Source organism: Somniosus microcephalus, chromosome 6 (genome assembly GCF_052327205.1).
Source record: "Somniosus microcephalus isolate GS21.2 chromosome 6, FLI_Smic_1.0, whole genome shotgun sequence".
In the NCBI taxonomy this organism is placed as follows: Eukaryota; Metazoa; Chordata; class Chondrichthyes; order Squaliformes; family Somniosidae; genus Somniosus; species Somniosus microcephalus.
The window spans coordinates 218,517,006-218,542,569 of record NC_140992.1 but is presented as its reverse complement, the minus strand read 5'-3'; the positions used below and the strand labels follow the sequence as shown (position 1 = coordinate 218,542,569).

Below are 25,564 nucleotides of genomic sequence, written 5' to 3'. Positions count from 1 at the left end.
AATCTGACAATAATAATAAATGGTCTTTTTGATCTCATCAATTACAATGGAAGTGGAGCTTTTCTTTAAAGTGACTGACTTCCTGTTGGTGCTTAGAACTATTGGATTGTAATGCAGATTTTCTTACAATATTTCTATGTAACAGTTTTTAGGACGTGTCAGTTGGAGAATTCTTAAATGGATGACAATCTGGACATTTCTTTCTGCTTTGGAATAAATGAGTATTTTATTTTAGAGGTCTAGTGGCATAAACATATGCTCACCAACTCCCTTAATGCCGGTTGTCTGCATTCAAAGGAATACTACTTGTCTTTCACCATTTATTACATGAGGAAATAATTTTCCTTGCAATGGGGGGCCCAATTTAACTAAGATGCTCACTGCTCTTCCAAATCCACAAGAATTTCAATCTGATAATTGTCTGTGTATTTGCATTCTGTTTTGTGTTGTCACGGTGGTACATATCAACATAATCAGTGGAACTAATATTCCCTGGTAGCAATATGGAGCACCTGGTTTTTGCTGCCGATGCAATGATTTTATGAAGCGCTGGTTGTATAATTTCATAACGCTGTTAACTGTTTCCTTACTTCTGAAATGGTGTGTACGCAAACATGTGGCTAACGTTTTCATGCTGCGGAAGATATTTTGCTGTTGGACATAATTTTGCAAAGCTAACATCATAACGCTTTTTTCACCTTAATCTTCAGTGCTTTTATGAACCACAATGTAAGTTTGTCTAGCACAGATTGAATGGCAAAACTATCTTAATCCATACGATAGATTAAAAAAGTATGTAAGTATTAGATTTTTTTTTTTAGTTTCAACTATTTAGTTGTGATGTTGTTTATTGATGATACATCACTGGGAAGGAATCTTGCAAGAATAGGAAAGCACTGGAGGCGAGGACAGGATTGGGCTTGGCTGCAAAAGCCCCCATAGTTGAATAGCCAGTCGCCATTCACGGTGCAAACTCACACATAAGTATAGCCGCCTGAATGAGGTATCAAAGAAACACCTACTTTTCAGAAGAGGGGTACAAGCAGAAAATTGGAAAAGAAAAAAATACTCAAAATGGTTTATTGGGTTGTGGAAGAAGAAGAACTTCTTGTCTATGGAGCTGTCTACCATTCAGATAAAATATCTGGATTATGAAGTTCCACAAGAAATTACCTATTCAGTTAATGCTAAACTACTGCCTGATGAAAAGGAACAGTTCTCACAGTTATTAACTCAGGTAACATCTTTCGACACTAAGTTTATTTACAGAACCTGAAATGTCCATTACTGTCTCGGTAAAGAATGGTATAAAGGCAGATGATGCTATTACTAATTCTTTTTGACAATAAAAGTATTATACAGATTATAGCTTTTAAAAACATATTTCATCATCTCACATGTGGGAAATCTAAATCTCTTTAGTAGAGGCTTCACATCTTATGCAGGAACTTAACACTATAATGTTTATTGTATTTTAAAGTAATACTACGCTATATGGATTTGCTATATAATAATTTCTGATTATATTGTGTTTTTTCCCCAAATATTCTTTAATCGATCACTTCTGTTCTTTAAATTATTTCATCTCAAAATATGATTTTATTACAGTTCCAGAAATTCTTTGTGATTAGTGCTAAAAGTTGTGATAATGTGAAAAAGAACCTGCAGGACTAAAAAGATTAATCAAGACACAAAACAGCCTGTTTACTATGAAGTACTTTATTTCTTGGATATGTTGAGAAAAGATTCTACTTGTAAGTTGTTCACACTGTTAATATAATGTGCCTATGCAGTATATTAATGTTGGTCAGCTATATATCTCCCTTAAAGCTATTTGCCTCTTTGAACATCCCTTCAGCTGGATAAATGGGGCAGATAGGCCTCAGACTTTACCACAATCAACTAAGCCAAGCCTGCTCGGAGTTCTGACAACAGAAAGTGTGCTGCTGCACAGTGATGATTAACATAGTCATGATTTTTGTCTCCTGAGAAAACTTATCACACGCAAAGCTGGAGGATTATCTATATGATAACAAACAGTATAGCTGTTCAGTGTGCATGGTGTTGTTAGCTTACACATGTACGTGGTTAAATCTTAAAGAAATGTATTTGTACATCACTGGTTAACAGTCTTTCCACCCTACTTCAGACTTCTAAAGTAACACGCCAATAATAAAGGCAATTCATTGCAATGTAAAGATTACAGATGGCTGTGGTCAGAGGCTATTCCAATGGCATCACTTTGTACATCAACAAATTAATATTGCATGGATGTTATTTCAAAGGCTCATGAAGATAGTAATCCATTATTGAGGCCACTAAAGCAGATGGTTCAGACTGTATGCAGATACCCATTCTTGCCGTTACGCATTATATCTACTTTAGTGTTGAACTGTAATGAATTGTTTCATAATCGATTCCATCTTCTTTCCATTAACAGACTTCAATATTCTCAAATCTGTGGAAAGAACTCATTTTCCAGAGTTTTAATCATTCAAAAAGTGAATGCCTAATTCGTTAAATGAAATGGGTCATGATCACTGAAGCAAAGATTCAATGTATCATGCCAAATTAGGTAGATTTTAATAAATTACATCCCTCTTTCCCTATTTAAATATGCTTATAAGAAAGAACGGACTGTTTGAAAACACAAAAGAAGGAGTGCCTCACAGGCATACAAGAAGCCACCTCCTCCAAAAGCAAATAAAATTATCTTTAGCATTCCTCATTTACGCACTCTTCTAAATCTCACCTTTAATGCATAAATGTCTGTTCTCTTCAAACAACTTGTCTATTTTAAGTCTTTTCTGTTAATACTTTTAACCAGTAGAAGTATTCCAAGCTTACTGGTTATTTAGTGCAAAAAGACCCAATTATTTCAATTTATATGAATTTATAATAGACCTTGGTCTGCTATAAATATGCATATACAAGCATGATTCTTTAAACATATCTAAAAATGCTCCACGTAAAAGGCATCTATAGGTGTCTACAACGATTTTCTATATTTAATTTATAAGATTTGCATGCATCAAAGGAAAGCAGAACTGAGATGTAATGTGCATAAAATAGGCATTAGCAATTTAAAGAGGCAGATTAACACATTAATCCAGGCTTTGGTATGCAATTTTCATACTTTTCTGCCATTAAAAACTTAACAGTGTGAAACTCTTAATGAAGCTAATCGCAGGGTTTTATTTTTACTTAGTTAAGTGATAATGGGCAGTATAAAAACTTTATTTCTGATTATTATTCAGAGGCTTACCATTGAATGGTGTGCTAAAAATACTTTATTAAAAATTAAATATCCATCTTGCATACATATTACATAGAAAAAAAGTTCAAAAATGCAAATGATGTAGATCATTCAATCACACAGTTATTAATTATTAACAAAGCCCTGTGCAAGGGTGAGTGTTCAATGGTGTTAAATAAAAAGCAGAAAAACAAATTCCTTGGAATGAATGCAGAACAAGGAAAACAAGATGGAAATGAAGAAAATCAAATAACCTTTGTAAATCTTAATTATAGTGCACACAAATAGAAATGAACTCGTTTTAGTGTTTTACAAGAAAACAGGTTATACATATTGAAGCGCCTGGTTCGGCGTGGTTTTCCAGTTGTCTTTATTCGTTCTCCTCATATACTGAACGCAATGCCTCCAATGCCTCCACCGTCACTTTTAATTTCCCAATCACCAAAGTGCTGTCCTGGGAATCAACAACTGCAAAGAAATCAAAATGTCATGTCCTAAATGATTCATTACAGGTTGTGCTGAGAACTACATGATTCAGTATGTTTGTTTAATGATCTGAATTAGTTTTAAACGACACAATGCAAGACTTGCACACACAAATACAAAAACTCAGACACAGAGGGCTGGATTTTCTCAGCCCCGAGGAGGTGGGTATGGAGGCGGGACTGCGGGTAAAGTAGCAGAAAGTGGGGGCGGATGGCAAACCCGCCCCCATCCCGCCTCCGTGTCCTTTTGCCAGGAGGCGGGAAGATGTGCTGCTTCGGGTCCTGTCTCCTAGAGGCGAGAAAGGGATTAAAACCTTTTAACTGCCTGTTAACAGGTAGTTAACAGGCAGAAAAAAGGATTAGTCCCATTTTACCTTTTCAGGTGAAGGCTTCCCAACCTCGGAGAACCCCGCCAGATTGGAGGAGTCAAGTAGGAGGTCTGCGGGGGTCAGAGGGACCTGAAAGTAAGATATAGAGGTGAGTGATGGGTGCAAGTGTGGAGTGGTAAGTATGTAAGGTGAGTGTTAAGTGTTAAAAAATGTTCACTTACCTTGGTTTCTGCCTACAGCCTTCATCTGCTCTGGATCGGGAGTCCCGACATCTTCCTTGTCGATTTCACAGACTGACTGTTGGATCCTCTGAACCAAGTCATCTGAAATCTACAAAGTTGAAAGGTTTGATGAGTCCTGAACACAAGGGCTCATCAAACTACAGAGAATGTCAGTGTTTGACAGCTTCACAGAGCTGTCAAACGTTGACATTTCTTCTTTCAAGAAGTCTTGACAGATAGCACATCAGACGTTGACGTGCTCTGTCAGTGACTTCCCCCTAATTGGTCTGCTGAATCCGCAGGGCGGGCTTAACAAGGTCAATCAGGGGAAAATCCCGCTAGTTGGCCAGAAGATGATGGAGGCGGGACATAGACCCGACAAGCAGCAGTCCCGCCTCCAAATTGTCTCCATTGAGAAAATCCAGACCAGAGTTTTTAATATCCACATATTTTGTTAGGTAAATCATGCTTGACTAATCTACTGGAATTTTTTGAGGATGTAACTGGTAAAATAGATAAGGGAGAACCAGTGGATGTGGTGTATTTGGACTTTCAGAAGGCTTTCGATAAGGTCCCGCATAAGAGATTAGCGTGCAAAATTAAGGCACATGGGATTGGGGGCAAGGTATTGACTTGGATAGAGAACTGGTTGGCGGACAGAAAGCAAAGAGTTGGAATAAACGAGTCGTTTTCTGAGTGGCAGGCAGTGACTAGTGGGGTATCGCAAGGATCGGTTCTAGGACCCCAGCTGTTCACAATATATATTAATGATATGGACGAGGGAATTGGATGTAATATCTCCAAATTTGCAGACGACACAAAGCTGGGTGGGAGGGTATGCTGTGAGGAGGATGTCGTGAAACTCCAGCACGATTTGGACAGGTTGGGTGATTGGGCAGAAACATGGCAAATGCACTATAATGTGGATAAATGTGAGGTTATCCACTTTGGTGGCAAAAACAGGAAGGCAGATTATTATTTGAATGGCAATAGATTGGGAGAAGGGGAAGTGCAAAGAGACCTGGGTGTTCTTGTACAGCAGTCGCTAAAGGTAAGCATGCAGGTGCAGCAGGCGGTTAAGAAGGCAAATGGTATGTTGGTCTTCGAAGCAAGAGGGTTCGAGTACAAGAACAAGGATGTCTTGCTGCAGTTGTACAGGGCCTTGGTGAGACCACACCTTGAGTATTGTGCGCAGTTTTGGTCGCCTTACCTGAGGAAGGACGTTCTTGCCATGGAAGGAGTGCAGCGAAGATTCACCAGGCTGATACCTGGGATGGCAGGAATGACGTATGAGGAGAGATTGTGTTGATTGGGCTTATACTCACTGGAGTTTAGAAGATTGAGAGGGGATCTCATCGAAACCTATAAAATTCTGTCAGGCCTGGACAGACTAGATGCAGGAAGGATGTTTCTGATGGCCGGGGAGTCCAGAACCAGGGGTCATAGTCTAAGGATAAGGGGTAAGCCATTTAGGACTGAAATGAGGAGGAATTTCTTCACCCAGAGAGTGGTGAACCTGTGGAATTCTCTGCCACAGAGGGCGGTGGAGGCCAGTTCATTAAGTATATTCAAGAAAGAGTTGGATATATTTCTTAAGGCTAAAGGGATCAAGGGATATGGGGAGAAGGCACTGAATTTGGATGATCAGCCATGATCTCATTGAATGGCGGAGCAGGCTCGAAGGGCCGAATGGCCTGCTCCTGCTCCTATCTTCTATGTTCCTATTTTGGTGCTCACATATCGAGGATCCCAACAACAGGTAATCTATCCATTTTTGTATGTTATGTCAGCATGAAGAACATCAGGTCAGACACAGTAAGACCAAATACAAAATAAAGATGTCTCTACTCTCCCTCCAAACAATGTTTCTTAACCCCATGGAGACTCTCTATTGTACAAGTATGATTCCACCCCCCCCCCCCATTTCCTACCATCCTTATGGGATCTGAAAGGAGGCAAACTGCACATTAAATAGAAATGACAAAGAGGCAGAAGAATATAGGGTGAAATTTTCTAAGGCCCCATGCCACCAGCATTAGAAGTGCTATCTACCCTTTTCTCTTCCCCTTTCTTATGGTTCTGTTTTTACTTCTCTCTACTGTTTGTTTCTACAACCATGGTTAGGGAGAGGCACAAACATTGGGACACTAAAAGTGGATGAAAAGAAAAATTAATTGCATTGATATAGTCCCTTTCATAACCTCAGGACATCCCAAAGTGCTTGACAGCCAATTAAGTACTTTTTGAGGTGTAGTCCCTATTATAATGTAGGAAACATGGCAGCCAATTTGTGCAGAGCATGGTCCAACAAATAGCAATGAGATAAATGACCAGATAATCTGTTTTAGGTGTTGGTTGAGGGATAAATGTTGGTACAGTTCACCAGGAGAATAGAGAATGATATCTGCAAAAGCACAGAGCTGGGTGAATCGCTAAACAAAGTGAGGTGCTAAATAGAGTGAAGATGGGAATTTGGTGAGAGTAGGAGTTAGGTGCAGAGGGGGAAGGAGGTCATTTAAACCAAGTGACAATAGTAAATAAGTCAATATATAAATAATTAATCAGAGTACAGTAATTAATTAGATCCCAGGGGATAAAGTTAAAATTAACAAAGTAGAGGATACCAACATTAAAGGGATCCGAATTGCATCAAATAAAAATCTGGTATACATAAATAATAAGTAGGAGTTATGGGGATACTAAAATAAAGAAGTAAATAAACAAAAAGCAAGACTAATTAATTACAAATAAATCTGAAATCAAGCTAAATTCATCTACGAAATAGAATCAAATAATTCTGTTAGATCTAGAATTAAATTACTGCTAACAAAGAAATAAATAAATAAAACCTAGAAATGGCAGTGCAGGTTATGTGTCAGGACTGTAATATGTGGGAGCTTGTGGACAGTGAGACTGTCCCGGATTGCAACATTTGCAGGAAACATCTCAAACTTGAGACATTGCAGCTCAGAGTCGTTGTGCTGGATTGTGAGTTAGACACACAAAAGAGGGGAAGGAATTTCTGGATAATTTTCTCTAGAGTACAGTCACACCTCAGAGGAAAGCACAGGTGCAGGAAGGGGAGAGTGTGACTGTTAGTCAGCAGGGTAGGGGGAACCAAGGGGAGATAGTGGTCCCACAGATACTGGTCCTGTCCAACAGGTAAAATGTACTTGATATCTGGACTGCAATCGAACAATGGGCTGCCTTTAAAGGGGAGGTGGTTTGGGTACAGTCGAGGTACATTCCCACAAGGGGGAAAGGTAGGGCAATCAAAGGTAGAGCTCCCTGGATAACGAAAGAGATAGACAGTAAGATGAAGCAGAAAAAGGGGGCATATGACAGATGTCAAGTTGAGAATACAAGTGGGAACCAGGCTGAATATAGAAAGTTCAGAGGGGAAGTGAAAAACGAAATAAGAGGAGCAAAGAGAGAGTATGAGAATAGATTGGCAGCTAACATAAAAGCGAATCCAAAAGTCTTCTATAGGCACATAAATAGTAAATGGGTATAAGAGGAAGGGTGGGGCTGATTAGGAACCAAAATGGAGACCTACGCATGGAGGCAGAGGGCATGGCTGAGGTACTTTGCAGGAAGAAGATGCTGCCAAAGTCATAGTGAAAGAGGAGGTGGTTGAGATATTGGGTGGGATAAAAATTGATAAGGAGGAGGTACTAGAAAAGCTGGCTGTACTTCAAGTAGATAAGTCACCTGGACCAGATGGGATGCATCCTAGGATGCTGAGGGAAGTAAAGGTGGAAATTGCAGAGGTACTGGCCATAAACTTCCAATCCTCCTTGGATACGGGGCTGGTGCCAGAGGACTGGAGAATTGCAAATGTTACACCCTTGTTCAAAAAAGGGTGTAAGGATAAACCCAGCAACTACAGACCAGTCAATTTAACATCGGTAGTGGGGAAGCTTTTAGAAATGATAATCCGGGATAAAATTAAGTCACTTGGACAAGTATGGAATAATTAAGGAAAGACAGCACAGATTTGTCAAAGTTTAACTAACTTGATTGAGTTTTTTGATTAAGTAACAGAGAGGGTTGATGTGGTGTACATAGACTTCCAAAAGGCATTTGATAAAGTGTCACATAATAGGCTTGCCAGCAAAGTTGAAGCCCATGGAATAAAATGGACACTAGCAGCATGGATACAAAATTGGCTAAGTGACAGAAAGAGAGTAGTGGTGAACGGTTGTGTTTCGGATTGGCGGAAGGTACACAGTGGTGTTCCCCAGGGGTCGGTACTAGGACCACTGCTTTTCTTAATATATATTAATAACTTAGACTTGGGTGTACAGGGCACAATTTCAAAATTTGCAGATGACACAAAACTTGGAAGTATAGTGAACAGTGAGGAGGATAGTGATAGACTTCAAGAGGACATAGACAGGCTGGTGGAATGGGTGGACACGTAGCAGATGAAATTTAACGCAGAAAAGTGCAAAGTGATATATTTTGGTAGAAAGAATGAGGAGAGGAAATAGAAACTAAAGGGAACAATCCTAAAGGGGGTGCATGAACAGAAAGACCTGGGGTTATATGTGCACAAATCGTTGAAGGTGGCAGGGCAGGTTGAGAAAGCAGTTAAAAAAGCTTATGGGATCCTGGGCTTCATGAATAGAGGTATAGAGTACAAAAGCGTAGAAATTATGATGAACCTGTATAAAACACTGGTTTGGCCTCAACTGTAGTATTGTGTCCAATTCTGGGCACCGCACTTTAGGAAGGATGTGAAGTCCTTAGAGAGGGTGCAGAAAAGATTTACGAGAATGATTCCAGGGATGAGGGACTTCAGTGTTACGTGGAGAGACTGGAGAAGCTGGGGTTGTTCTCCTTAGAGCAGAGAAGATTAAGAGGAGGTTTGATAGAAGTGTTCAAAATCATAAGGGGTCTGGACAGAGTAGAGAGAAACTGTTCCCACTGGCAGAAGGGTCGAGAACCAGAGGACACAGATTTAAGGTGATTGGCAAAAGAACCAAATGCGACATGAGGAAAAACTTTTTTACGCAGTGAGTGGTTAGGATCTGGAATGCACTACCTGAGAGGGCGGTGGAGGCAGATTCAATTGTGGCTTTCAAAAGGGAACTGGATAAGTACCTGATGGAAAAAATTTTGCACGGCTACAGGGAAGTGGGGCTAGCTGAAGTGCTCCTGCAGAGAGCTGGCACGGGCTTGAGAGGCCTCCTTCTGTGCTGTAACCATTCTATGATTATATTCTATACTTGTGAGGATTAGAAGACCGTGGTGAGGACAGCCACAATGCTGACCTAGGCACCGTGGAGCAGAGGGCTGTCCAAAGTGGGAAGAGCATATAGAAACATTGCAGTTATAGGGAATTCAATAATTAGGGGGATAGATAGCATCCTCTGAAGCCACGATCAAGAGTCCCGAAGAGTGTGATGCCAACCTGGGACCAGGGTAAGGGCGATCTCAATGTGGCTGGAAAGGAATTTGGAAAGAGAGTGGGAAGATCCAGTTGTCGTGGTCCATGTCGGAACCAATGATATAGGGAAGAAATGGGAGGAGGTCCTGCTATTCATTTTATTCTTTAGTGATTCCAATCACACCACAGGCTAAACATCCTCCAGCATATTAGGGGTCCATGTACATAGATCATTAAAATGTAGTGGTCAGCTATAAAAAATAATCAAAAAGGCTAATGGAATGTTAGAATTTATATCTAGAGAGCTAGAATATAAAGGGAGGATGTTTTTCTACAGTTATATAAAGCCTTAGTTAGACCACATCTGGAGTACTGTGTACAGTTTTGGGCACTGCACCTTAGAAAGGGTATATTGGCCTTGGAAGAAGTGCAGCACAGATTCAACAGAATGTTACCAGGGCTCCAAGGGTTAAATTGTGAAGAGCGATTACATAAACTAGGCTTGTTTTCCTACATTACAACAGTGACTACACTTCAAAAGTACTTCATTGGGTGTAAAGCGCTTTGGGACGTCCGGTGGTCGTGAAAGGCATTATATGAATGCAAGTCTTTCTTTCTTTTTGAAACATAGAAGGTTAGGGGTGATTTGATTTAAGTTTTCAGGATTTTGAAAGGAATTGATAGGGTAGAGAGAGTCTAGGACAAGATGATATAACCTTAAAATCAGAGCCAGGCCATTGAGGAGAGAAGTTAGGAAACACTTCTTCACACAAAGGGTGGTAGAAGTGTGGAACTCTCCCCTGCAAAACACAATAGATGCTAGCTCAATTAATAATTTAAAATCTGAGATCAATAGATTTTTGCTAGCCAAGAGTAGGGTTGCAAAGGGGTGGAAAGTTTCCGGTAAATTTCCGGTAAATTTTCCACGGGAAGTTTAGCTTGGGAATTTTGGGAATTTTGCCCAAAAAAGCACATGCTAGCATAATATTGTTTTTTTTGTATTTCTTTTTTTTCCCCACAGGTCCTCTCTTAAAATTACTAACAGAGATGGAATCTTAATTATTAAGGAATTTCTTAATATATGTTTATCTTCTTACTTGGCTTGTTTTAATAATTACAAGTTTTGTGTGTGACTGTGAACAAATGTGTCCTGATTGGTTGGATGAGCGATTAGCTCCCTCTATTTATAATATTTGCGTATCGAATTGTGATTGGCCTGCAGGCATCTGTAAGACTGCTATAGTTTTTTTAAGATCCAGGTTAGGGGTCCTGAGGGAAGTCATTTTGTTTTCTGCTGATGTTGTGATGATGCAGTAAGTAAATCAGACTTTATACCAAATAAACCAGTTACTTGTTGAACTCTGTTGTCCTTCAATTTAAAATATACAAAATAATACACTATTGGTGATGTAGCGTCGTGTGTGTACAGGTCATGCTTCCATCACATGGAGCATCAGCAAAAATGTACTCACCCTGTTGCAATCGTGCTGATCGACCGCAGTTCGACACAGAGATGAATGCCCTTTATTTCTCTGCATAGAACAATGCCACGTTTACCGTCGGATGTTTGGAAGCATTTTACCCCAGGCATTAAAGATGGAAAGACTGTGTACATGTGCAAACACTGTAGAAAGCCATATGTAACGAATGCCACAAAGATGCAGCAGCATTTATCCAAATGCAACAACTTCACTCAAAGCTCACAGCAGTCAGCCCAGAGTTCCTCTGCTTCCATTCAAGAAGATGATGGTTCTCATTCAGCATCAGGCTCCTTATCATCAGCAACTCCTGGCCCACTTGGAAGGTTCTTTGATACAATGGATAACCATAGCCAGAAGAATGCAGATGAGTGCCTTGCTCGAGCTGTATATGCAACAGGCTCACCCCTCATGCTCACAGCCAATGTGTACTGGAAGAGATTTTTCAATGTTATTCGCCCTGCATACTGTCCTCCCACCAGACATGCTTTGTCTACTTATTTGCTGGAGGCTGAGTATAAGAGTCCAAGGAAAGCTCAAAGAAACGATAGCGATGGCAGACTGTGTTGCAGTTATCTCAGATGGGTGGTCAAATGTACGAGGGGAGAGCATCATAAACTACATCGTCTCCACTCCTCTCCCAGTGTTCAAGAGCACAGACACGAAGGACAACAGACACACAGGCACATACATTGCTGATGAGCTGAAAGCGGTCATCAACGATCTTAGATCACAAAAGGTCTTTGCAGTAGTTACTGACAATGCTGCGAATATGAAGGCTGCTTGGGCTCAAGTGGAGGAGGCCTACCCTCATATTACGTGTATTGGGTGTGCAGCTCATGGGCTTAACCTGCTCCTCAAGGACATCATGGGTTTGAGAACCATGGAAGCACTGTACAAGAGAGCCAAGCAAGTTGTTAAGTATGTCAGGGGAAAACAGGTAGTTGCAGCAACCTACAACTCCAAGCAAATGGCAAAGAACAAGAACACCACACTGAAGCTGCCCAACAACACTAGATGGGGTGGTGTTGTCATAATGTACAACAGCCTTCTGGAGGGTAAGGAGTCGCTGCAAGAAATGGCAATATCCCAGTCTGGGGATATGGAAACCACCATCAAGAAAATACTGCTGGATGATGTGTTTTGGGAGAGAGTGGTTAGCAGCCTTAAACTACTCTCACTAGTAGCATCTGCAATTGCTCAGATTGAAGGAGATGACGCTGTCTTGTCAGATGTTCTCAGGCTTTTTACTGATTTAAAAGAACAAATCAGCATTGCCCTACCCACATCCCTGCTGCTCAAAGCAGAGGAGAAGGCAATTGTTCAATTCATACAGACGCGTCAAGAATTTTGTGTCAAGCCGATTCATGCTGCAGCATACATGCTGGACCCAAAGCATGTTGGGAGACCAAAACTTTCTGGAGAACAGATCAACAGCGCTTACAGTGTGATTTCTACCCTCTCACACCATCTCAATCTGGATGTGGGCAAAGTTCTGGGAAGTCTGGCAAAGTTCTCTACCAAGCAAGGTCTTTGGAATGGGGATGGGATATGGGAATCATGCAAGCATATCAGTGCACATACCTGGTGGAAGGGACTTTGTGCATCTGAGGCCCTGTCACCTATTGCATCGGTGATACTCCAAATCCCACCTTCATCAGCGGCCTCTGAACGAAACTGGTCACTTTTTGGGAATACGCATACAAAGGTGCGCAACAGGCTGACTAACAAGAGAGTGGAGAAACTGGTGGCTATCCGGGCGAACCTACAACTTATTGAGCCAGATACAGAAGTGTCCACCACACAGCTAGACACTGACACAGAGGAGGAAATGGACACGTCAGAGCGAGAGTCAGAGAATCAGGAGGAGCAATGAGGAGTAGAAGACTCATGAGTAGAAGACTCAAAGGGACAAAATAAGGACAAATTACAGGCTAAATAAGCTGACGCTCTTTTTATTTTATTTTAGATGGGTCTTTTTTGTGGGGGTTCAATAAAGTTCAAAATTATAACCTAAAGAAAGTTTTGAAAGCCTGTTTTTATTTGTATGGAACAGTATGTCTATTTTGACGACAAAGATAATATAAGGGTCAGAGACAAAAACCATCAGTGTGCAAAAAAACTCAAAATTCCCATAAATTCCCTAAATTCCCAAAAATTCCCATGGAAAGTTTCCTCTTTTAAAAATTCCCAGAATTTTGCAACCCTAGCCAAGAGTATTAAGGGATATGTAGCCAAGGTAGGTGGATAGAGTTGGGATACAGATCAGCCATGATCTCATTGAATGGTGGAACAGGCTCAAGGGGTCGAATGGCCTACTCCTGTTCCTATGTTCCTTGCTCTTCTTTGAAATAATGCCATGGGGTGCATGAACAGAAAGACCTGGGGTTATGTGCACAAATCGTTGAAGGTGGCAGGGCAGGTTGAGAAAGCAGTTAAAAAAGCTTATGGGATCCTGGGCTTCATGAATAGAGGTATAGAGTACAAAAGCATAGAAATTATGATGAACCTGTATAAAACACTGTAGTATTGTGTCCAATTCTGGGCACCACACTTTAGGAAGGATGTGAAGTCCTTAGAGAGGGTGCAGAAAAGATTTACGAGAATGATTCCAGGGATGAGGGACTTCAGTGTTACGTGGAGAGACTGGAGAAGCTGGGGTTGTTCTCCTTAGAGCAGAGAAGATTAAGAGGAGATTTGATAGAAGTGTTCAAAATCATAAGGGGTCTGGACAGAGTAGAGAGAAACTGTTCCCACTGGCAGAAGGGTCGAGAACCAGAGGACACAGATTTAAGGTGATTGGCAAAAGAACCAAATGCGACATGAGGAAAAACTTTTTTACACAGTGAGTGGTTAGGATCTGGAATGCACTACCTGAGAGGGCGGTGGAGGCAGATTCAATTGTGGCTTTCGAAAGGGAACTGGATAAGTACCTGATGGAAAAATTTTTGCACGGCTACAGGGAAGTGGGGCTAGCTGAAGTGCTCTTGCAGAGAGCTGGCACGGGCTCGAGAGGCCTCCTTCTGTGCTGTAACCATTCTATGATTATATTCTATACCTGTGGGTAGGTGGGGCCTCGGTTTAACGTTTCATCCGAAAGACAGCACCTCTGACAGTGCAGCACTCCCTCAGTACTGCACTAATGTGTCAACCTAGATTATGGGGCTCAAGTCTCTGGAACCCACAGCCTTTTGGCTCAAAAGCGAGTGTGCTACTACTGAACCACAGCTGAAGCACTGGGACTCTGGCAGATGTGAGGTATAATTGAGACTCAGGCAGGCTAGAAGCTGCGCAGGGATTCAATTAAGTTGGCAAGTTAGAGCAGCTTCCTTAATAGCCACTACGTATGGGCTTGGAGGGGAAGGATGCTGCAGATGGTGCCATATAGTGGAAAAAGAGCTGGGAGGTTTCTGACAATCTCCATGTTGTGTGCTTCCTCCAACTAAATATTAGGAAGACCGAAGCCATTGTCTTCGGTCCCCGCCACAAACTCCATTCCCTAGCCACCAACTCCATCGCTCTCCATGGCAACTGTCTGAGGCTGAACCAGTCTGTTTGCAACGTTGGGGTGCTATTTGACCCCGAGATGAGCTTCCGACCACATATCCACATAAGACCGCCGAATTCCACCTCAGGAACATTGCCCGACTCCGCCCCTGCCTCAGCTTATCTGCTACTGAAACCCTCATCCATGCCTTTGTTACCTCTAGACTGGACTATTCCAACACACTCCTGGCCGGCCTCCCACGTTCAACCCTCCGTAAACTTGAGGTCATCCAAAACTCTGCTGCCCGTGTCCTAACTCGCACCAGGTCCCATTCACCCATCACCCCTGTGCTCGCTGACCTACATTGGTTCCCGGTTAAGCAATGCCTCGATTTTAAATCCCTCCATGGCCTCGCCCCTCCCTATCTCTGTAATCTCTTCAGCCCCACAATTCTCAGAGATATCTGTGCTCCTCTAATTCTGGCCTCCTGAGCATCCCTGATATTAATCACTCCACCATTGGTAGCCGTGCCTTCAGCTGCAAAGGCCCTAAACTCTTGAATTCCCTCCCTAAAACTCTCCTGCCTCTCTTTCCTCTTTTAAGATGCTCCTCTAAACCTACCTCTTTCACCAAGCTTTTGGTCATCTGCCCTAATATCTCCTTATGTGGCTTGGTGTCAAATTTTGTTTTATAATGCTTCTGTAAAGCGCCTTGGGACGTTTTACTACATTAAAGGCACTATATAGATGCATGTTGTTGTTTCCCTTAGTTGGTTGGAGAAGGGGAATAGGAGCACTGGTATACTCAAGCTCAGCAGCCCTGTGTAAAACTTTTGAAATGTTGTTTTGGGGTTGCTTCAAGGTCAGCTAGCCAATCCCCAACTGTGACACTCCACCCCCCGTTCGAAGCAGAGAGCCACACGAAGTGAGATGTGCCTTTGGAATGAAGAACAATCCCACCTGTGAAACACCAGCTGGCAGAAACAGCTGAGCTGTTGGTGAGGAATGATAGAGATATCACAGCACTGCTGGCTTTCTCAATGAGCGTGCAGCAGGCTTACATTCACCTCTCAGCAGCGCTGCGCCCCTCTATTCTGGACGTGACTTAGCAATCCATCATACTGCTGGTTCCAACTGGAGCGAAGAGCATCGTTGCTGGGAATGGAAGGTGAATGCATGCCTGCCGTGCTCTGGCTGAGAGAGTTGGCAGTGCTGTCTGTCTGATCAACTCTTGCTGCTGGCAGATTTCACAGTGATTTCTTTTAAATCAAGAGCTGCTCATTGGGTTTGAGGTTGGGTACATTTCTGCCTGGAGGATGAATATCAATGTTCCCTCTAATTTTTTTTTGTACTGAGCAGGCCACGAACTCCTTTGAGTGCGACCCTTTTGTCTGTGGGCAAATTTTACAACAACAGCAATTTTAACAACAACAGCAACCACTTACAAGCATATATACATTGATGTCATGTTGCCACCCCACTGTCTCAAATCATGAGACAATCAGACAAAGTTGTATACAAGTTTAACATAACTTCTCTGCTTTTGAATTCTATTCCTCTAGAAATGAACCCCAGTGCTTTGTTTGCACTTTTATGGCTTTGTTAACCTGCATTGCTACTTTTAATGATTTGTGAATCTATACCCCTTGATCCCTTTGCACCTCTACCCCATTTAGACTCTTATTTCCCAAGGAGTAGGTAGCCCCTTTATTCTTCCTACCAAAATGCACCACCTCACACTTATCTATAATGAAGTTCATTTGTCATTTACATGCCCATTGTGCAAGTTTGTTTACGGTAGAATTAATTAAAAGCTTTTAGTTCGTCATGTACAAACCCTATTTTTAGGATTTAGATGAGGGGAAAATTGATTTTTGCTTGTTTCTTCCAAAATTATATTAGAAACTTAGAGGGGGAAAAAAGCGTTTTTAACACTCATTTTTTGTGAAAAGTTCATTAAAAATCTTGAAACTCTTTCAAGTCTCATTGTGGCTTTGACAGAAAAAATTGCTCCAAGTTTTTCGTTCCCTCTTCAACGCTGTTGTTAAACATACAACAAAAAATAATAAAATAAACTCTAATTCCAAACAGAGCTCAAATAAGAAAGTGAATAAAGTGGTTAAACTTCCTAAGAAGGTGGTGAGGTTATCTATCTCCAGCCTTGGTGATGAGTTGAGGTCAGTTTTGGAGAAGTTGTTTCCTCTTATTCTGCTGCCATTCCCTCCGTCTCTCACAGACTCTGAGGTACAAACGGGGGCACAAACTTTCTCCCCTCTCTCAGAACATGATTTAAATAACCCTGATAAACTCTTTCAAAATGGGGATAACACTGGCAAAATTTAACAGGAACTTACTGCAGGACATTCAACATCACTTTCCTGTATTTTTATTCCGGCTTGAAACAATTTTCCAAATTTTTTTCACCACAGGCCTAAAAATTGTTTGCTTCACCCTCCTTCCAGCGGCCATTGTACATGTGCTGCGCCTCCACCTGTGTTGTTCCAAAGTGCGGCCGCTGCTCAGTCCCCAGGAACGGACTACATGTGCCTGGGCACTCATCCCTCTCTCTCACTCTCCCTCCCTCTTTCACTGTCTCTCTATCTCTCCCTCTGTCCCCGTCTCTATGTCTCTCTGTCTCTTTGATTTGCTGTCTCTCTCTGTAAAGAATATTGGAGCAAAAGGAGAAGCAGTGTCAGTTCAGGAGAGAGCTTTCCTCCCATTTTTTTAAACATTTGAGATCCAGTCAATGTTGAAAAATGAGCAGAATTCTTTCCCTCTTAGGGGAAACGCTTCTCGACAATGCTTTCCTATTTGTGCTCTTGTGATAATGAAGGTGCTCATCTCAGACTCCAGAGCCAATAACCTGTTCGCAATTAATTGAATGCCCTTCGTGTCCCAGCTCAGTCTAATCCTGAGCAATAATTGCCTGCAGGTTTTAGAAGAGACGATTAAACGAGGCCCTGTCGGTGGATATTAAAGATTTTTTTTACCGCAATTGTAAGGAGCACAGGGAATCTCTCTCCCCCAGTCTGTCTCTCTCTCTCTCCCCCCCAACACTCTCTCTCTCTCCCCCCTCCCCCCCACCCAAGACTCTCTCTCCCCCTCCCCCCCGGCCACCAACAGATCCAGTGACTTTCCCATTACGGAGCTGAGGAAAGCGTGGCGGTGCTCGCTGCAACTGTGGGGTACTGTGCATACGCGGCTTTGGTAAACAGCACGTATGTGCCGAAGGGGATTGGGTGCGCATGCGCAGCTCCAGGATACCGCACGTGCAGAGAAGGCTGCAAAGATGATCATCAGAGTGTTGTGTATTGGGCCCCTCCCCCGCTCCAGCTGCTGTCCAGCTCTCTGCGCGGCCTTTCAATTCAAGTGTGCGAGAGCTCAGGGATTAGTGCGCGGCCCCGCAGTCGTGCACCTTAGAGGGAACAGCGCTGAATACCCCTGATGATGGGGACAGCAACATATTGCTGCATCAAATAGTAAAAACAACATAGTCACAAAATTATACAAAGTTCTACATTTTGGAGAGATTTCTAATCCTTTTCACATATAGAAACACAGAATATAGGAGCAGGAGTAGGCCATTCAGCCCCTCGAGCCTGCTCCGCCATTCAATGAGATCATGGCTGATCATCCAAATTCAGTACCCTGTTCCTGCCTTCTCTCCATATCCCTTGATCCCTTTAGCCTTAAGAAATATATCCAACTCCTTCTTGAATGTATTTAATGAATTGGCCTCAACTGCCTTCTTTGGCAGATAATTCCACAGGTTCACCACTCTCTGGGTGAAGAAATTCCTCCTCATCTCTGTCCTAAATGGCTTACCCCTTATCCTTAGACTGTGACCCTGGTTCTGGACTCCCCGACCATCGGGAACATCTTTCCAGCATCTAGTCTGTCTAGTCCTGTTAGAATTTTATAAGTTTCGATGAGATCCCCTCTCATTCTTCTAAACTCCAGCGAGTACAAGCCAATCGACCCAATCTCTCCTCACATGTCATTCCTGCCATCCCAGGTATCAGCCTGGTGAATCTTCGCTGCACTCCTTCCATGGCAACAACATCCTTCCTCAGATAAGGTGACCAAAACGGCACACAATACTCAAGGTGCGGTCTCACCAAGGCCCTGTACAACTGCAGCAAGACATCCTTGTTCCTGTACTCGAACCCTCTCGCTACGAAGGACAACATACCATTTGCCTTCTTAACCGCCTGCTGCACCTGCATGCTTACTTTCAGCGACTGGTGCACAAGGACGCCCAGGTCTCATTGCACTTCCCCTTCTCCCAATCTATTGCCATTTAGATAATAATCTGCCTTCCTGTTTTTGACACCAAAGTGGATAACCTCGCATTTATCCACGTTATATTGCATCTGCCATGCTTCTGCCCAATCACCCAACCTGTCCAAATCATACTGGAGTTTCTCGGCATCCTCCTCACAGCACATAAGAACATAAGAACATAAGAAATAGGAGCAGGAGTAGGCCAATCGGCCCCTCGAGCCTGCTCCGCCATTCAATAAGATCATGGCTGATCTGATACGCCCACCCAGCTTTGTGTCGTCTGCAAACTTGGAGATATTACATCTAGTTCCCTCGTCCAAATCATTAATATATATTGTGAATAGCTGGGGTCCAAGGACCGATCCCTGCGGTACCCCACTAGTCACTGCCTGCCACTTGGAAAAAGAGCCGTTTATTCCAACTCTTTCTGTCTGCCAACCAGTTCGCTATCCAAGTCAGTACCTTGCCCCCAATCCCATGTGCCTTAATTTTACACGCTAATCTCTTATGCGGGACCTTATCGAAAGCCTTTTGAAAATCCAAATACACCACATCCACTGGTTCTCCCTTATCTATTTTACCAGTTACATCCTCAAAAAATTCCAGTAGATTAGTCAAGCACGATTTACCTTTTGTAAAGCCATATTGACTTTGTCCGATCCGGTCACTTTTTTCCAAGTGCTCTGCTATTACATCCTTTATAATGGACTCTAGCATTTTCCCCACTACCGATGTCAGGCTTACCGGTCTGTAATTCCCCGTTTTCTCTCTACCACCCTTTTTGAACAGTGGGGTAACATTAGCTACCCTCCAATCCATGGGTACTGTTCCAGAGTCTATCGAATTTTGGAAGATGCTTTTGTGCGTCTTAACAATGGGTGGGAATGGAAAAGCCAATCCCTAGATAGTTGGCCCAAGTACTCTTGAGACCCCATAGTCTATGAGGAATTCTTATTGAAAATCATTTTACTTCTGTACAACTCATACTTTCATGCTTACTTTAAGGTCCAGTAAATATGGCAGTGACTTATACATAGTGCAACTTATAGGGATTTAGCCAAAATAAGAGCCATAACAAAGGGCACTGACTCAATCATGGTTGTGATGTATACACCATATTATAATGTATCTATCTTATATATATAAACGAATCGATCTGTCTGTCTGTCTGTCCTTCTGTCCTCGGGTGTGCGTCTGTCCGGCTATGCGCTCGAAAGTTATAGAGTGTACCTACGCGCGTGTTACCTCCGAAGAAAGCTTACGCTTCCGGGACGGTCGTAAGCGTATTTACTTTTCGGTCGCACGAAAATTGTTCGCGCCTTAGGCAAAAAACCTTCAAAATTAAACTCATTATCTGCTACTTAGCATTGATTGACTGACGTCAAGGTTCCACCAATCCTGTGCCGTCACGATTGACCAATCCTACAGTACGGTCCCCTGATGGTTGGCCAATCGGTGTGTGTGTGTGGGCGGGACTAATCGTTTTCATCTCAGGGATGTGCTAGCCATTGTTTCACTGCTTGCAGCTCAAACTACTCTCCTTATCCAGCTTTGAAAAAGTTAGTATCTCTTTTAAAAATAACATAAGATTTACCAAAAACGTTTTATAAGTACTTTCACTTTCATCTTTCAAGGTATTAAAAAGGTAGAAATGTTGCCCGGCAGCAGATTCAGAGACATACAGGGCCTGAAAGCCTGGTACTCGATTTAAAATGTTGCCCGGCAGCAGATTGAGAGAGGGACACAGAGACAGGGCCAAAAAGCCTGGGACTCGATTTAAAATGTTGCCCGGCAGCAGATTCACAGAGGGACACAGAGAGGCCCCAAAGCCTCGCACTCGATTTAAACCGCCCGGCCCAAAACAGCCCTGGCAAAGCCGGGCTCCCCCCAGCTAGTATCTATATATATAAAGCGGTACTTCTGTCATTCTGTCATTCTGTCTGTCATCGCCTGTGCGTCTGTCAGGCTATGCGCTCGAAAGTTACAGGGCGTACCTACGCGCGCGTTAACTCCAAAGAAAGCTTACGCTTCCAGTACGGTTTTAAGCGTATTTACTTTTCGGTCGGACGAAAATTGTTCGCGCCTTATGCAAAAAACCTTCAAAATTAAACTCATTATCTGCTAGCATTGATTGACTGACATCAAGGTTCCACCAATCCTGTTCCGTCACGATTGACCAATCCTACAGTATGGTCCCCTGATGGTTGGCCAATCGGTGTGTGTGTGGGCGGGACTATTCGTTTTCATCTCGGGGATGTGCCAGCCATTGTTTCACTACCAGCTCTGACTTCAGCTTCCAGCTCAAATGACTTCAGCTTCCAGCTCAAATGACTTCAGCTTCCAGCTAAAACTACTTTGAAAGTTAGTATCTCTTTTAAAAATAACATAAGATTTACCAAAAACGTTTTATAAGTACTTTCACTTTCATTTTTCAAGCTTTTAAAAGGTAGACAGACAGGGACACAGACAGGGCCCTAAAGCCTGCCACTCGATTTAAAATGTTGCCCAGCACCAGATTCACAAAGGGACACAGACAGGGCCCCAAAGCCTGGCACTCGATTTAAACCGCCTGCCCCAAAACAGCCCTGGCAACGCCGGGCTCTCCAGCTAGTATATATATATAAAACAGTATGTCTCTCTGTCTCTCTGTCTGTCTGGCTATACAATCAAAAGTTATAGAGCGTACCTACACATGTGTTATATCAAAAGAAAGCTCATCATTAGGGGACTCTTGTAGGCGTATTTACGTTTTGGTCGGACAAAAATTGTTCGCACATTATACAAAAAACCTTCAAAATTCCACTCATTATCCACTCATTAGCATTGACTGACGTCAAGGTCGACCAATCCTGTGCCGTCATGATTGACCAATCCTACAGTTCAGTCACCTGATGGTTGACCAATCGGTGTGTGTGTGGGCGGGACTAATCGTTTTCATCTCTGGGATCTGTCAGCCATTATACAGCAGCCAGGGCACCTAAAAACTTTGGTAATCCAGGTCAGTTTCTTTTTTAAAAAAAATAAGATTTACCAAAAATGTTTTATAAGTACTTTAACTTTCATCTTTGAAGGTATTAAAAGCTAGAAATGTTTAGGTTAAAAAACAGTGCAAAACGGGCCTAGGCTTCTCCAACTGCCGACAGCCCAAATCCAGTCCCAGGCTCCCGGCCCACACATCCACCAGGCCCAAAAAAGCCCTGGAAACTGCCGACAACCCAAATCCAGTCCCAAGCTCCCGGCCCACACATCCACCAGCCCCAAAATTGCCCTGCAACGCAGGACACCCCTGCTAGTATTTTATATATTACCTTCTGACTCACTGCTGCCCGAGTGGATGAAAACTACCAGATGCGGACAAGTCTAACACAGGGAATGCAAATTGATGCTTAGAATGACCCATACACTCCCTTTGTAAAACTAGCATGTACATTATAATTATGATTTCAGAACAAGAAAACACATTTATTCAAAGCATGTCTCACCATGCAACACTTAGACTTCTATCCTTGAAATAAAATATGATTCCCGGAACCAGCAAAGATGCAGAAAACTAACTTTTATTAATAAACAGCAGAACTGAGTTCTGTACTTGTCTGCACAGCAGGCTCTGAGTACAACTATAAACTGGGAAAAAAACCTAAAAATATGAATAGTGTATGTGTAAAGTTTCATCCAGTCTTGGATGAGTCGCAATTTCCTCTAGTTAAACATTGGGACGAGTGAAGCCATTGTCTTTGGCCCATGTTACAAACTCGGTACCCTGGCCACCAATTCCATATCCCTCCTATCACAAAGACTATCTACATCCACATCACCTGTCGCCGCCTCTGCCTCATCCCATCTGCCGCTGAAACCCTCGTGCGTACCTTTGTCACTTCCAAATTTGACTATTCCAATGCTCACCTGGCCGGCCTCCCATGTGCCACCCTCTGTAAAACTACAAATCATCCAAAACTCCAGTGCCCGTACCCTATCCCACACCAAGTCTCGCTTACCCATCGCCCCTGCCCTTGCTGACGTACATTGATTCCCGGTCCCCAATGCCTCAAATTTAAACTTCTCATCCTTGTATTTAAATTCCTTTAAGCCCTTTCCCTGCCCTATCTTTGTAACCTAATCTAGCCCTATAACCCCCCAAACTCTCTGTTCCTCTTACTCCTGGCTCTTGTGCATTCCCCGCTTTCTTCACCCAACCATCGGTGGCTATGCCTTCAGCCATCTGGGCCCCCAGCTCTGGAATTCTGTCCTTAAACCTCTGCACCTCCCTCTCCTCCTTTAAGGCAGTCCATAAAACCCACCTCTTTAACCAAGCTTTTGGTCAGCATTCCTAATATTTCTTTCTTTGTCTCGGCACCCGTTTTTGTCTGATTACGCTTGTGAAGCACCTTGGGACTTTTTTCTATATTGAAGGTGCTATGTAAATCTAACCCGACTAATTACTGCCCTATAAGCCTCCTTCCATCATCAGTAAAGTGATGCAAGGAGCCATCAATAGACACCTACTTATCAATAACCTGTTCACCAGTTCTCATTTCGGGCTCTGCCAGAACCCCTCAGCTCCATTCACAACTTATCCAATAAGGAAACAGGCAATGCTGGCATATAACAAGACTTGCACAATATCCAGCTTGGGTTGACAAATAGCAGGTAACTTTCACTCCATATATGTACCAGATAATGACCAACTCCAACAAGAGAAATGCCAAACTGCTCCTCCTGACTTTCAATGGCATCACTGTTGCTGACTTCCCCCACCATCAACATCTTGCCATCAACATCATGGGGATTACCATGGACTAGATGCTTAACTTGACTAGCTAGATCAACACTGTGGCTACAAGAGCAGGACAAAGGTGGGGTACTCTGCAACAAATGGCTCCTGACCCCTCAAAGTCGCTCCATCATCTATATGGCTTGTCAGGAGCAATGTTCCCTTTAAGCTGTGTGGCTGCGTGGCTGCGCAGCGTTCTGCAGCTCCTGCGCAGCCAGCTCACTGGCTTTTGAGTAGAAAAAAACCGCGCATGCTCGGTATTTTGAATGAGCCGCGCACCCCCAAAAAATTTAAAGGGAACATTGGTCAGCAGTGGGATCAATCACCTGGATGGGTGCAGCCACAGCAACCATCAAGAAGTGGGACAAAGCAGTTTGCTTGATCAACGCCCTGCCACTAGACTTAACATCCAGCTCCTCCACCACTGTGGCTATAGTATGCATGATTTACAGCATGCACTAAAGCAACTCACCAAGCTTGCTCCAATAGCACCACTCAGACCTACAACCTCTACCACCACTGAGAAGGACAGGAGCAGCAATATCATGGGAACACCATCACCTCCAAATTTGCTTCCAAGGCATACACCATCCTGACTTAGAAATATACTATTGTTCCTTCATCATCACTGGGTCAAAATTGTGGAATTCCCTACCTAACACTATTGCAGGAGCTACAGCCCCATAAGGGCTGTAGCAGGTCAATCAAAAAGGTCACAGCACCTTCTTAGGCCAATTAGGGTTGGACAATTAATGAAACCTTGCCAACTTCGCAAACAAATTAAAAATTACTGACAGGTTCACAATTAAGTCAGTGTCAGTGAAGGGGTTAAAAGTTAGATTAGCAGTTTAACTGACTAGCTGGCTGATGTAATAAAGGGGAAGTCTGGCAGAATACAGACAGTTGCTGACAGTTGGAAAAAGCATATTACACGATGATTGGGGGAGTGAAAGAAGGCGAGGAGGCCATGCATTGAACAATGGACTGCCAATCAAGGACGTGTGGTCAATACTTGGAATGGAAGGAGAATAAATGAGATAAACAAGATGTGATTTGTGAAGATGTGATTAAGTGTACGTAAATTGAATAAGAGCTAAAGAGTAGAACAATGGCAGATGTGGAAACAGGGCAAATGAGATAAACAAGATGTGTTTTGTGGAGATGTGATTAAGTGTACGTGACTTGGACAATTCATTGGCCAAGTCCTGAAGATGTGAAGGAAACATGATGTAAAACTGTATATAAGCCAACTGCTCAAATGTAAAAATTAGACTCTCGTCTCCGCTGTGGTTGAGAGAGCCTCTCCCTGCACGTGCTCGAATAAAGATCGCTTGAAACCAGTACACGCTCGTCTCCATCTGCTCTGGGGCAGAGAGAAAACCCCCAACAACTAGATTGAGCCACTAGTAGCACACTTATTTCTGACATGTCTTAAGGACATGAAAGGTGCGACATAATTTCCTTCTTTCTTCTAGAGATGAAAGGTAATTTTATTATCATTGAGCTTTGCAAATGTTACTTAAAGGGACTATTACTATGGGCTGGGGGGGGTGAGTAATTTCAATATAAAATACTTATCACTTTTTCGTTAGATAACAAAAATCCTTTCTTCTGCTAGAAGAAATCCGATATTTTTACAGCTCCTGGAGGCCAGTCATGCCAGCTCTCAAAGCTGGCTATGGGTTGCTCAATTCATGGCAGAGCTCAGGTCCGTCAGTGAGTAGCTCCATATAATTTGCACAAATCAGCATCCTTCTTGGTTCTAGATTCTGATCTGGGGGTGCCACAGTTTAGAAGTGTTTTTTCTGAGCTCTGTTCCAGTTTTCAGAGATGGCAGGATTTCTGGAGCTGGCGATGAGGGA

General features: G+C 42.8%; 1 protein-coding gene across 7 annotated transcripts in view; it reads right to left on the bottom strand.

Annotated features, from left to right (window-relative positions):
* Nucleotides 1-3,272: 3,272 nt before the first annotated feature.
* The window catches only part of rpgrip1l (RPGRIP1 like), a 253,367-nt gene continuing 231,075 nt past the window's right edge, over nt 3,273-25,564 (bottom strand). For all 7 annotated transcript variants that reach the window (XM_085991415.1, XM_085991421.1, XM_085991416.1 and 4 more), the window contains one exon: nt 3,273-3,724. In XM_085991415.1, the coding sequence (XP_085847541.1) occupies nt 3,627-3,724 (98 nt within the window). In that variant the 3' untranslated portion in view covers nt 3,273-3,626. The remainder of the gene's footprint in view (nt 3,725-25,564) is intronic.